The sequence below is a fragment of the Gekko japonicus genome, unplaced genomic scaffold, assembly GCF_001447785.1.
Source record: "Gekko japonicus isolate JY-2015 unplaced genomic scaffold, Gekko_japonicus_V1.1 scaffold1390, whole genome shotgun sequence".
NCBI classification, from domain to species: Eukaryota; Metazoa; Chordata; class Lepidosauria; order Squamata; family Gekkonidae; genus Gekko; species Gekko japonicus.
The window spans coordinates 78,924-93,375 of record NW_015161994.1 but is presented as its reverse complement, the minus strand read 5'-3'; the positions used below and the strand labels follow the sequence as shown (position 1 = coordinate 93,375).

At 45.9% G+C, this 14,452-nt stretch overlaps 1 protein-coding gene across 1 annotated transcript in view; it reads left to right on the top strand.

Moving 5' to 3' along the window:
• The window catches only part of ARMC2 (armadillo repeat containing 2), a 118,394-nt gene that overhangs the window by 97,308 nt on the left and 6,634 nt on the right, over nt 1-14,452 (top strand). Inside the window, exon 13 of the mRNA XM_015405401.1 lies at nt 8,356-8,668. Within this exon, the coding sequence (XP_015260887.1) occupies nt 8,356-8,668 (313 nt within the window). The remainder of the gene's footprint in view (nt 1-8,355; nt 8,669-14,452) is intronic.

Genomic DNA, 14,452 nt, shown 5'->3' with positions numbered 1-14,452 from the left:
GAACCACCCTAGAGAACACTATTGGACCAAAGACATCGTGTGTCGAGCGTGTGGAAGGTGGGGCCATCTAGCACGAGTCTGCAGAGCGCCAAAGAAATCAGCGCCGGCATCCCCACCAAGAAACCAGCGATCACAAGCAGCCATCAGAGAAGCCAGCTGTCAGATGACAACGAGCCTGTCATCTGCATCAACCGTCCTTTACACTGGCAGTCAAGGGAAGATCCACGTCACCCTCCATCTAGATGGCATTCTGTGCAGCATGGAGGTCGACTCAGAATAATCGGTGACCTCTTCGAAAACGTGGCAGCGGCTATTTCCAACCAGGAGTCGGCGGCGGCTGAAGCCAGCGGACACCCGGGTATCAGATTTTCAGGGAAAGCGTATCCCTCTGGCAGGGAGGGATACATTCAATGTAGAATTTAAGGGGAAATGTGCCACGTTATCTCTGTTGGTTGCTGAGGGGGACCGGGTTAACTTGCTTGGCCTGGATTGGTTCGAACCCCTGGGTATTGCAATTACCGGTGTGAATAACATTGTTGAAAATAAATGGGCATTATTGTATGCAGAGTTCCCTGATGTATTTGGGTGTGGCCTGGGAAGGTACAACGGGCCCCCGGTGTCGTTCGAACTTGATCCTTCCGTGACCCCGATCCGATTAAAGTATCGGAAGGTGCCCATTTTGCTCAAACCCCAGATCGAAGCAGAGCTGGACAAACTAATCGAGCAGGGGGTGCTTGAGCTGGTTCCCTTTAGCAAATGGGAAACTCCAATAGTGATGCCGGTAAAGTCAGATGGGTCTGTAAGAATTTGCACTGACTATAACTGCACTATTAATCATGCCTTGCAACAGCACTCTTACCCCGTACGCATAATCAGCCACATTCTGGCATCCCTGGGGGGAGGGAAGGTATTCGCCAAGCTTGACTTAGCGCAAGCGTACCAGCAGCTGCCAGTGACTAGGGGAGCAGCGGAAGCCCAAACCATCGTTACCCACAGAGGAGCATTCAGGGTCAATAGACTCCAGTTTGGGGTAAATGTTGCCCCTGGGATCTTCCAGGGACCTATGGAAGGTTTGCTCAGAGGGGTGCCAGGCACGGTACCATATTTTGATGATGTGCTGATTGCAGGGGGGTCTGACCAGGAGCTCATGGAACGGGTGAGAATGGTGTTGAAGTGTTTCAAGTCTGCTGGTCTCAAAGTAAAGCAGTCTAAGTGTCTTGTGGGAGTCCCAAGTGTGGAGTTTTTGGGATTTTGGGTAGATGAAAGTGATGTCCACCCCACAGAGGACAAAGTGGCGGCAATTAAGAATGCCCCACGACCCTTCAACAAAAAAAAGCTCCAGTCCTTTTTAGGCGTGTTAAATTTCTACCACGCTTTCTTGCCACACAAAGCATTAGTGGCAGCTCTGTTACACGCGCTCCTCCACAAGGACGCTAAATGGAGGTGGGGCTTGGAACACGAGCGGGCTTTCAAGGGAGTCAAAGCCCTATTGTCGTCAAACGTTGTCCTCATGCACTACGATGAACAGAAACTGCTAGTGCTGGCGGCAGACATATCTCTGTTCGGGGTGGGGGCAGTACTCAGCTACTTAATGCCGGACGGCAGTGAAGCCTCCGTCGCATTTTATTCGAGGTTGCTATCTGCAGCAGAGAAAAACTATGCACAAATTGATAAAGAAGGTTTGGCGCTAGTTTCTGTGGTCAAGAAATTTCATGACTTTTTGTTTGGAAGGAAATTCTCTTGGTAACCGACCACAAGCCACTGTTGGGGATCTTTGCCCCGGACTGGCAAATCCCCAACATACTGTCTCCTCGGATGTTGCGGTGGGTAATTTTCCTCACCGCATATGATTATGACTTTGAGCACAGGCCGGGCAAGGTGATTGGACACGTGGACGCCCTCAGTCGCTGCCCTCTACCCGGCCAAGACTTGGACCCTGCTCCAGCTAGCACGGTGCTAGCTATAGATGAACTGCTTCAGGCCCCACCAGGCTTCACCTGGATTTTGCGAGGCCAGTGCAGGGACAAATGTCCCTTATTGTAGTCGATGCGTATACAAAGTGATTGGAGGTTGCACACATGCACTCCACCACTTTGAGTGCTGTCATCAACGTGCTGCATCGCTTGTTTGCCATCCACGGACTGCCGGACGTGTTGGTGAGTGACAACGGCGCACAATTTCTCTCTCAAGAGTTCTGTCAGTTCCTGTCTGACAATGGCATCAGGCAACTGACAGCTGCTCCGTTCCACCCGGCCTCTAACGGCCAGGTGGAAAGAATGGTCCGGACGACCAAAGAGGCCCTGGCTAAGCTGACGCAAGGGGACTGGGGATTGAAGTTGGCATCTTTCTTGCTACGCCAGCATGTTACCCCGTGCTCTTCCACAGGCCGCAGTCCGGCCAAGCTGCTGATGGGGCGCCGCTTCACCACCCTTTTAGATCGCCTCCACCCAGATCTTAATGATCTGAAGCCCCAGCAGCAGAGTGCACTCCCTAAGGTCCACACTTACGAACCAGGTGACAAAGTGTTCTGCATGAATTATGCAGGGGGTCACTTGTGGCTACCAGCCACTGTAACCGAGAGTATTGGTTCACGAATGTACGTGGTCAAGCTTGCAGATGGTCGCAAGGGGTGACGCCACGTAGACCAGCTTAGGCAGCGGTGGGCAAAGAAACGCCTAGACTCCCAGCCGGCTGAGTCCCCTGAACCAGAGGACCGTCCCAGACCTCCTCCGGAGGTGAGTACTGCCGAGCCCAGTACTGTCCCAGAAGTAGGGCAGACCCCTAACCTTCGGACCCGCAACAGAGGACAGAAATGTACCTGACTCTGAGATCCCAGAGTCAAGCAGGGCCCCCCAAGCTGAATTGTGTCCTGAGCCTGTACAGCTACGCAGGTCTCAGCGGGTGCATTGAGCACCAACCTACCTAAGTGATTACGAATGTAAATGAATGTTTTTACTTAGGGGGGAAGAATTTGTAATGTATTCAATAAGCTGCCATTGATTGCATAATGTGTCATGAAAACATCTAATTGAAATGCTATGTTAAGCTTCGTCCTGGGCTAGGATCCAAATACATCCAATCACATTGCTAGCCCAGGAAGCACCTAACCAATCACTACCAACAAGCTCCCTGAGCGGAAATGTCCGTGATTCACGAATGCGACCTTATTGGTTGGTATGTTGTACAGTAGGTGTGGCTACATTATGTATGCAACCTTATTGGTTGGTAGTTGTACAGTAGGCATGGCTACATTAGCTGGGATAGTTTAAAAGCAGAACAGCTGCAATGTAAAAGCTGTTCTGGCTATCAGATGTTGATCTGTGTTGGGAGTTGTGTTTGAGTTGATGAATAAAGCTGAATCACTCTCCGACTACTTTGTTAAGCGAGTGACTTAACAGTTTCGGCCTAGGGATTTCTTCTATTACTGTAGGGCTCTCTGTCATGTGTAGTGTTTTGTTGTTTGACCATTGGCTGGTGGTTTTCTATGCCTCGGAGTGGGAGCTGAAACACTTCAGAACCGGCCTGGGAGAGAAGCCCCTTCCCTTGGGAATCGAAAGAACAGTGACCCTGCCTGCCTCCAGGGAGGAGATTCTTCCCACATGCCTCAGACTACCCCATCCCAAGACCACCGAGAAGGAAAATTCATGGTAAGTGAGACAAATCTTCCATTTTGCCTAATCCAGAAGGAAAAGATAAATCTGGTAACGCCTTAATAATGAGAAATTTGTATAAAGGTAAGCATGAAATAATTTTCCTAATTGGGGGAAGGGGTGGAGACTGAAAGTAGTGGGAAACAGCTGAAAGCCAGTGTGAAAGAAACAGACTTCCAGTGGTACTATAAAGACTAAATTTTGGTGGTACTATAGACTTCCAGTGGTACTACAAAGACTAACTAAAGCACCTTTGGACTTCAGTTTTTGCTCTGATGCTGTAACACAGCTTCTCCTGGGGAACTATATGATGTGAGACAGTTATAGTCTGCCTTCAGTTTATGATTGCTTCCTCACAGTGGCATGTCCCCATTCTTTCCCCTTACATTTGCCATTATTCCCCCTCCCTCCAGCAGGCTTTTTACCATGGGGTTTTCTTTGAATGGTAGTTTGTATATCATTATAATGTGTTAACACTGTAGCGACATATCTGTTAATGATAATTTTAAAAAATCCTCTGGGGGACTTCCGGTTGATGGCGGCACGCTCACGGACTCACCTCCTGGGGGTGTCTCCATCCTCTGGCGGAGGGAGGGGGTGAGCAGGCTCGTAACCCCCCCCAGGGGCCCGGCGAAGGGACCCTGGCCAAGGAGCTTTGAGGGGTAGCCTCTTCGATGACGGAATGCCAGAGAATTGAGGCGCCCCTCCGCTCCAGTGGTTCCTCCAGCTGAGAGACCGAATGGTACAAGTGAAGCTAACCGGGGCAAGTGCAGGAGATCGGGCGTGAAAAATGATGAAAGAAGCGTGATCGAAAGGCCAACTATGAACGTGAGTCAACCGAGAAACAATTTTTGAAAGAAAAGACACTCCCTACCCTACTCCGCGGAACGGGAAAAGCGAGCGGGGGGACGCCTCCCATGCAAATAAACTGTTGAGCAAAGGGGGGGGGAGCAGAAGAGAAACATGATTAAATAGCCCAGAAGTACTTACCCAATTGAGATAAGCAGTCAAGTGCATATTCAGAGACTTTTAAAAACTTTCCGAAAATAAACAAATGGGGAAAAAATGGCAGGGAAGAGGGAAAAAGACAAAGACAGACTTTTGAAAACGAAACCAGAGTCCCCTAAGCCAGAAACGACCAGTGAGACGGCAAAGGCTATAGCTGAATTCATGCGCCCTCTACTGGATCAGCTGAATAACTTCAAAGAGCAAATGTCCATGGTAACACAGAGCATTTCTGTGCAGCAAACGCAAATAACTGATTTGATTCAAGTAATGAGTCAGGATGCTGAGAAAGTAAAGGAAGTAGCTGAATCAACGCAGAAAGTGAAGAAGAAAGTGCAAAAATTGGAAAAGAAAACATCTTCTTTGGAAGATCAAATGCTTCAAGTACAAATGGATAAGGCCAATATGGTCCTGCGCTTCCAGGGGGTGCCAGAGAACAAAGGAGAGAATCTTAAAGAACTTATGAGTGAACTACTTGCCCCAGTAACAGAAATAAAGGCGGACTTGTTTCTCAATGATATGGATGTGGCCTATAGGTCATATTCAGGATACATAAAGAAAAATAATCTGCCTGGGGAAATCGTAGTAAGATTCTCGAAGAGGCACATCCGGGATGCTATCCTGAAAGCAGTAGTGGCAACACCCCTGAAGGCAGGGGAGAATGCAGTGAGAACGCTAAAGGATATTCCATTTGAAGTAAGACAACGCAGAAAGAAATATAAAGAACTTGTGCTCTTTCTCCAAACAAATTCAATTGGATACAAATGGCTATTTCCAGAAGGCGTAACATTCAAGATCAAAGAGAAGAAGAAAAGATTGTTCTGAAAGCTCAAGAATTTCTAAAGGAACAGCTGGGAAGGTCAGAGGACGAGAAAAAAAGAAGAGGACAACAGGTCCAGTGGCGAGCTGTAAACTGGTTCATCTGGCGAGGACTCTTTGTCTGTGCAGGGGGAAGTAGCCCCGAAAAGTCCCTACCAGTTGTGAAAGAGAAAAGAGAAGAAGAAGTAAAGGCTGAAGGACTCTGAATTGTGCCTTTGAGAACTTTGGTTCTTGGGGATGATTGGGGGCACTGTTATTGGGCAGTTAAATCTAAACTGGGAGGGTAAAAAGTCTTAAAAGTTTTGACACAGTTCATAAAAAGAAAAAAGATGAAAAGACTGGATGTATAAAAGCTAGTTGGAGGATCTCCTCTCTTGGGTTTTTAGTTAGTAGTGGATATTTTACTTTCTCCTGTATGTGTAGTTTCCCCCTCCCTTATTTCTGTTGTAGTGTTTTGTAGTGAGAAAAAACCAATAAAAAATCCTCTCCGAGGGCTTAAAAAAATCCTCTGGGGGGGTGAGTGGGAAGGGAGATGATGTCAGACGAGAGTGCGGAGGTGCAAAAATCTGTATCTTCCCACCGTGCTTTCCCCAAACCCCCTTTACGTAAGATTTTTTAGAAAAGATCATACCAGAGCAGGTTTAGGAAAACTTCCAGTGGAACTGGAGAAAAATCAAAAGGGAGATGACTGGACATCATCTCCCTTTTGGTTGTAGTTTGGCTGTCATTTGGGAGGCAAAGTGAAGGAAGAACTCTATATGGAACCAGTCTGTGTTGCCTTCTACACATTCATCAGAGGCAGCCAACTCCTCAAGTTTGTCATGGACTCTGTGAATTATGGAGAGCTATACTGCACACTTGCATCAGTTTTATACCAATCAAATGGTCATTTTTTCTCCTGGTATACCAGTGAATCCTGGTATTGCAGTTAGGTGTTAAAGATTACTGGTACTGACAGTTTGGTGTTAAAGATTACTAGCCCAGCCTGCTGAATTGTAGTTCCCTGGAAAGGGAGTCACTTTTATACAAGTCTGTCTGTGGGATGTGTGTTAATGTGTCATTTACTTGCTGAACTCAGCAATGTGACTAAATCACCACTCATTACAATTCATTACAATTCCCTCAGATACTTAATATTTTTACGTGGGTATTCCACGGAAGTTATTTCTAAGTATGTGTGTTTAGGATTGTATGTTAAGTTGTGCTTTGAAAAAAATTAGCATCCGTGATTATTGGTTGATTTGTGCTTCTCTCAGATGTTTATGCCATATCTTTGCCTGGACATGGATAATGAAACCAATGTAAGGCCTATTGTTATGTACTGAATTGACTCCATCAGCACTTTAGAGACTGACAAGATTTTTGTGGTATAAACTTTCAGGAGTCAAAGCTTGCTTTGTCAGATACTTTGACTCTTTGAGCTTTGATTCCCAAAAGCTTATATCAGGACAATCTTGTTGGTCTCTAAGGTGCTTGTGGCAGAACAGTCCTGCTCTGACCTACAGGCCCTATTCTGCTGTGCCCTCTGAGGCATTTGGGTACCAGCGGCTGTCTGAGGTCTCTGACTGGCATGTGCCACCCACCTGGCTTTCCCAACACCTGGCTTTCCCAACACCTGGAGGGGCTTTTCTCAGTTCAGCCACTGCCACCACCTGGCCTTTGTAGAAATTGCCCACTGAGAGGACCAGGAGCACAGCACCAGATTGAGCAAGCGATCCAAAAGAAAAGAGTGAAATGTAATTCCTCTGTCCCTCCCTCTCTCCATGCCCTAGGGTGTTAATATAAGGCAGCCTCTTTGGCTTAAAAGGTTACAGTTGTTGTAAAGGGTTTCTGTTACCTTGAAGCCTCTGCTCAGGTGTGCAGATTAGCACATGGCAATGGCTGCCTCCTACAAATATCAAGAGCCTGTCTGCATGAAATCAGCACATTAAAGACCCTCCAACTCTCTCCCAGGAGTTTTAACTTCCTCCTCCCACTGACCAGGTCATGTAAGGTTATAGAAGTTTTTCCTGAAGTCTCCAGGAAATGTTTCCTACAGTCTACCCCCTTAAATCCTCCAAATATCTATTCCCTGCTTGTTATTACCTGTCTAGCTGGAGGGATGTGTGTGTTTGTGTGTGTGTGACTTGAAGGGGTCATTTCGTAGAAAAAGAGCTAGGGGAACTCATTAGCATAACTCATTAGCATATGCCACACCCCCTGACATCACCGGAAGTGTGTCATAAGGCTACACCCCCTGACATCACCGGAAGTGTGTCATAAGGCCACACAACCTGCAAGGCCGGCGGGAGTACAAGGAAGCCCCGCAAAGGCCCTCCCTGGCTCCAGGCAGGCAGGGGTGGGGAGAGGCAGGGAGGAAGCAACTTACCCTCCCTCTTCTCCTGCCTCCTCCTGGCTGAATGAGGGCCGGAAGCGGGGCGTCCGGAAGCAGGGGCAGGGCTTCATCATATGCCCCACCCCCCGTACCTCACCCGGGGGAACTGCAATCCCCCATGATCCCCCCTGAAATAACCTCTGGTGACTTGGCCATCTCATTGTGTCTGCTAGGCTTACTATTTGTATATCTAAAGGCTTGGTGGGTGAATCTGATAAACTGATTCCCCGCCTTCCCCAACTTGTACTCTGCCAAGAGAGAGAAAACTTTTTATAGCTCATGGTGAAGGTTTGCTTAGTTCAAACCTCCAAAGGAAAATGCATTTCTCCATAGTGTTATTGGACTCGAATCTAGCTCTTCAGCTGCCGACCAGCATGGCTACCCTTTGTTCTGTTCTGTTGTTCCTTTCACTTTGAAGTGAAGATTTCAACTGAAATAAACCAGGTATATTTTCCACAAATTATTACCTATTTTAACTTGCAGCTGTTTTTTTCTTTTTAATTACAGGATTTAGTTGTTCGTGTCATTTTCATTCTTGGCAACCTAACAGCAAGGAACAATCAGGCTCGGGAACAATTTTTTGAGATGCAAGGAAGCATTAATACCCTGATAACTCTATTCCAAACTCATTGTGATATTGACTCTAATAGTAAACCCTGCCAAGATGATGGTGAATTAAGAAACGTCAAGCATCCTTCTGAAGCAGAAGATGTCCTCATCAAACTTGTAAGAGTGATTGCCAATTTGTCCATTCATCCTAGTGTCGGTGCAAGTCTAGCTACTAATCATCAGATTCTGGGGTTACTTATTAAAGTGCTAGGTAAGAACTGGTATTTTGTTTAGTAATAATGGATAAAGTACTATAGGCTTCTCATTGTGATTTATCAAATCCTGCTAGAGTGAGTGCTGAAATCAACACTGGTGTATAGGATAACATAGAACTCCCCACCACTACCTCCATCTTTATGTGCACCAGGAAGTAGAATCTCCAAGGTTCTCCAGTATTCTCTTTTGTCTCTAAATTGTTATTCTCTAGTGGTCCTAGGGTGGGTGAGTCTCCATATATGGGAAGTAGCTCCTCCTTGGAGGCAGGCAGGGTCATGGACGATTTAGATACCATGGGGGAGGAACTTCTCCCCAAGCTCCCTGTCTTGGCCCTGCCTGCAAGGCAGTAAGAACATAACATAAGAACATAAGAGAAGCCAATGTTGGATCAGGCCAATGGCCCATCCAGTCCAACACTCTGTCACACAGTGGCCAAAAATACCAGGTGCCACCAGGAGGTCCAGCAGTGGGGCCAGGACACTAGAAGTCCTCCCACTGTTGCCCCCCCCCGGACCTAGAAAATAGAGCATCCCTTGCCTGAGACCAAGAGTCTATACCTTGTGGCTAAGAGCCACTGATGGACCTCTGCTCCATATGTTTATCCACTTCCCTCTTGAAGCTGTCCATACTTGTAGCCATCACCACCTCCTGTGACAGTGAATTCCATGTGTTAATCACTCTTTGGGTGAAGAAGTACTTCCTTTTATCTGTTCTAACCCAACTGCTCAGCAATTCCATTGAGTGCCCATGAGCTCTTGTATTGTGAGAAAGAGAAAAGTATTTCTTTCTCTACCTGCTCTATCCCATGCATAATCTTATAAACTTCGATCATGTCACCCCTCAGCCGTCATTTCTCCAAGCTAAAGAGCCCCAAGCGTTTTAACCTTTCAGGGAAAGTATTCCAACCCTTTTATCATTCTAGTTGCCCTTTTCTGCACTTTTTCCAATGCTATAGTATCCTTTCTGAGGTATGGTAACCAGAATTGCACAGAGTACTCCAAATGAGGCTGCACCATCAATTTATACAGGGGCATTATGATACTGGCTGATCTGTTTTCAATTCCCTACCTAATAATCCTGAGCATAGCGTTGGCCCTTTTTTATTGCAGTCACACACTGTCTCGACATTTTCATTGAGTTATCTACTACGACGCCAGTCTCCACCAGTTCGGACCCCATCAATGTGTAAGGCTGGCTGAGCTCAGCAATCCCAGTTCCAACAGCATTTCTGTCCCCCCCCCTTTCATCTTTGATTTTTATTTCTGTCCCCCCCCTTCTGGCTTGGGGCAATGGGGCTTGGGGCCAGGGGTAAATGACTTCAAGCTGTCCCGGTGGGTTTTCGCTACTTTGCAATACCCCCACCCCCCCAATGATGGTCCTCGTGAGTAGAGGAGACGGTTTTCCAGGAAGCCGTCTTTCTGCAGCATGACCAGCGGGGAAGATTTCCTGAGAGGGATCCACCATCCCCTCTCAGGCCATTCCTTGGAGTGGAAGGGACAGCCACAAGGAGTCTAGTTTTGGGCCAGGAGCTTACCTGGTCGCTCCAGAGGCCCACGGAATGTCAGTGGCTGCTGCTGTGGTGTCTGGCCAGGGTAGAAAGAATACTCCGTGAAGCCTCAGACAGGAACAGCATACAGTTTATTTGGCGTCCACTCTCAGCACCAGCAATCAGCAACAACTTAGGTAACACTCAGTATACTCAAACAATAAATGCTTCACCCATTACAAGATACAGCTGTGCTGTGCTCTGTTACTGGTCATTTAAAGACACAATACATCACATCTCCCTTTCTCAAAGAAAAATATTACAAAACACTTTTAAAAACAAAAATATCAAAATGTTAGTTAAAATAAATACAATCACTTAGGTACATAACTTTCTGGTGAAAAAACAGATCTTCCATAAGATGTTACACATCTAGGACGCCTTTCCTCAGCTTGCAACAAACATGTCTCATCTGATACATTTTCATCCTGTTTTGAGTCCTCAGTATTCTCATTAAATGCATTACAAGATTCCCTATTTTGGCTGTCCACGTTTTCAGTTGTGGCCACACCCTGACCCAGGTCCTCCGACCCATTACTTTCACATACCCTGCGCTGATACCTCAACTTGCATCTATTACGCTTATAGATGGATCCATCAGAAGTCATAACTCGATATGTGCGAGGCTGATCACATTTTTCTGTTACCATGGCCGGAACCCACCCTTCCTTAGACTCTACCCATACTGAGTCTCCTTGTTGTTTAAAGATTTTGCTGACTTATCATAAAAATATTTTTGCCTGTCCTGTACTCTCTGAAGATCTTCTCTTGCCCCATTAGGTACCTTAGGGCATAACAAACCAGTAGTTACTGGCAATTTAGTTCTTAACATTCTGCCCATCAACATCTGAGCTGGAGAGTACGCCATTCCAGTAACAGGTGTATTACGATATTCCAACAGTGCCAAATATATATCCCTCTGTGCCTCTTCTGCCTTTCTAATAAACTGTTTTATGGAGCGAATTGCTCTCTCTACCATTCAATTTGATTGTGGGTACCCTGGACTACTAAGGCACTGTTCAAAACCCAATCATGGGCAAACTGCCGAAATTCACGACTGACAAAAGGCATGTTATCACTCACAACCACTTTAGGAATGCCATGACGAGAAAAAAATGGCTTTAAGTTTATCAGTCACAGTTCTTGCAGTCTTGTCAGGCAAAGTTACTACTTCAGGATATTTTGAAAAATAGTCTGCCATGAGCAAAAATGGAAGTGAGGCATGTTCGAAAATATCTATCCCCACTTTTCCCCATGGTAACTCAGGGATTTCATGTGGCATAAGTGGTTCTATTTGATTTTTTGATGCAAAATGAGCACACACAGAACAATTTCCAATCAACATTTCAATACCATTAAACATACCTGGCCAATACATCACTTCTCTTGCCCTAGCTTTGGTTCTCTGAATGCCTTGATGTGAATCATGAAGCTGTCATAGCATATTACGCCTTTGTGATAGAGGAACAACTACTTTTTCTCCCACATAAGGGATACTATCTTCACATCGTAATGAATCTTTCACTGACCAAAATGGCTTTGCTTCACAAGGAACATCTCTCAAATACTGTGGCCAACCTTGACTTACAAGAGCCACTACTATCTGCAGTTGACCATCTTGACACAATACATCACAGCTGCAGCAAGAGTTTTCTTCCTTCTCCCCCAGCGGCTTTAGGGCTCCTGGCACGCACCTCGCAGAGGGTGAGTGGAGTGGTGGTGTTCCCATTTCCCCCTCCCCTCTTTTCCTCCTCATTGGGGTTTTAAAAAGGCAGGGAAATTGAGAACATCCCTCCCGAATCCTTCATGTTCTCACCGGTTTCCCTTGTGGAATCTAAACATAGTGCTGAAAGCTCTCTCACAGCCTCCCTTTGAGCCCATGGCAACCTGTCCACTCAAGGAGCTTATCTTTAAGACCATTTTCCTAGTGGGTATCACTTCAGCTAGGAGAGTTTCTAAACTTAGGGTCCTTTCAGTGCACAAGGATTTTAGCATTTTTCATAACGACAGCATAGTGTTGCACACTGGCCCAACCTTTATTCCAAAGATTAACTCGTCCTTTCATAGGTCAGAGGAACTGGTCCTGCCCTCCTTCTGTCCTAACCCTAAACATCCCCAAGAGAGTGAGTTGCCATTTGGAGAGCTTTGAATTTTTATCTGGATAGGACTTCCATATTTATTTACATTGTTTCTATCCCACTTTTCTCCCCAAAGGCAAACTCAAAATGGCCTGCAACATTCTCCCCTTCTCCATTTTATCCTCACAACAACCCTGTGAGGGAGGTTAGGCTGAGAGTGAGTGACTGGCCCAAGGTCACCTAGGCAAGTTTTAATTGCATAGTGTGAATCTGGACCTGGGTTTTTCAGATCATACACCAGGAGTGGCCAAACTGTGGCTTGGGAGCAGCCTGCGGCACTTTCACACATATCGTGAGGGTTCCAGCAGGACGGCTGGGGTAGTGAAGGAGAGGCATGCTTCCCCGATAGGTCTTCCCTTCCCCAGCCAGTGTTTCCCTCCCTTGAGGTAGGGGGGAGCAGAGAAAGAAAGCAACTTTAAATGCATTCTCAAAGCCCCCCCCAACAGGCTGGCTTGGAGAAGGCATGTCTCTTTAAATCCCTTCTCTAAGCCAAGCCAGCCGGTGTGGGGGCAGAGGGGGGACTTAGAGGATGCATTTAAAGTTAAAGTTGTTTTATTTCCACCTCTGCCTCTCCCCATCTATTTGCTTTCTTTCCACTTTTTCTCCACCTTTCTCTCTCTCTCACTCTCCCCTCCCCATCTGAAGTTAAATGTGTTCTCCAAGCTCTGCCACACTGCCATGCCAGCCAACTGGTTTGACTTGAAGGAGGCATTACTCTCTTTAAATCCCTTCTCCAAGCCAAGTGAAGCAGCGGGAGCAGATGGCTTGGAGAACACATTTAAAGTTAAAGGCATTCTCCAAGCCCCTGCCCCATGGACCTGCCCATCGGCTTGGAGAAGGCATTTGTCTCTTTAAATCCCTTCTCCAGGCCAAGCCGGCTGGCATGGGGTGTGTGTTGGACAATGCCTTTACCTTTAAATGTGTGCTCCACATTTAAAATTAAGGTTGCTTTCTTTTCACCTCTCCCTCCCCCCTCCTCCGTCTATTTGCTTTCTTTCTTTCTTTCTTTCTTTCTTTCTTTCTTTCTTTCTTTCTTTCTCCCTTCCTTCCTCTCTTCTTTCCTTCTTCCCCCTCCCTCATCTATTTGCTCTCTTTGTTTCTCACTTTCTCTCTCTCTCTCCCTTCCTTCCCTTCCTTATCTGTTTGCTTTCTTTGTTTCTATTTCTCTCTCCTTTCCACCTTTCATTCTTTCCACCTCCCTCCCTCCCTTCCTTCTGTCCTTCTTCCCTCCTCCCTCCCCATCTTCCTTCCCTCCTTCCTTCTCTCTCCTCCCATCTGTTTGCTTTGTTTCTCTCTCTTTTTCTCTCTTTCCTCCTCCCTCCCTCCCCCTCTATTTGCTTTCTTTCCACCTTTCTTTCTCTTTATTTGGTTTCTTGCGACCTTTCTTTCTCCTTCCCTTCCTTCCCCCTCCCTCCCCCATTTGCATTGTTTCCCTCTCTTTTTCTCTTTCCACCTTTCCACCTCTCTCTCTCTCTTAAAGAAATATCATTAGCAAACAAACAAATATCATTGGACAAAAAAATATTTATTTATTTATTTAATATTTACATTTATATCCTGCCCTCCCCGCCATTCGGCAGGCTCAGGGCGGCTAACAACATAAATAAATGTACATTAAAATTCCAGTTAAAACTGTCAATCAGTATAAAATCATACTATATAAACATCAATATCTGTTTTACCCCTTTTGTTTTTATTTTTGACAGTCTCATTTAATGTTAATAAAAAGCAAAATTGTATATTTTTCAATAAAAATGTGTGTGTGATATTTGTACATGTCTTGTGGCTCCCAATCATCTGATGTTTATTCTATGTGGCTCTTACGTTAAGCAAGTTTGGCCACCCGTCATACACCATGCTGGCTTCGTTTTAGCAGGATTTACTGGCTACTGTCTTGTAGCTGAAAAACCAACAAGATCACATTGGAGTTTTAGAGTGGCCTGAAGAATGAACTTTGAATTCAAGAACTGAAGTTTGCTGAAATTGTGTTCATACTTATGTAGTGATTCATGTGGCTATCTGTTTTGTAGATTTTGGAATATTCTGTGCAATATAGTTACTGTAGTTGTAATTATCAAAGTTAATGTGTCATCTT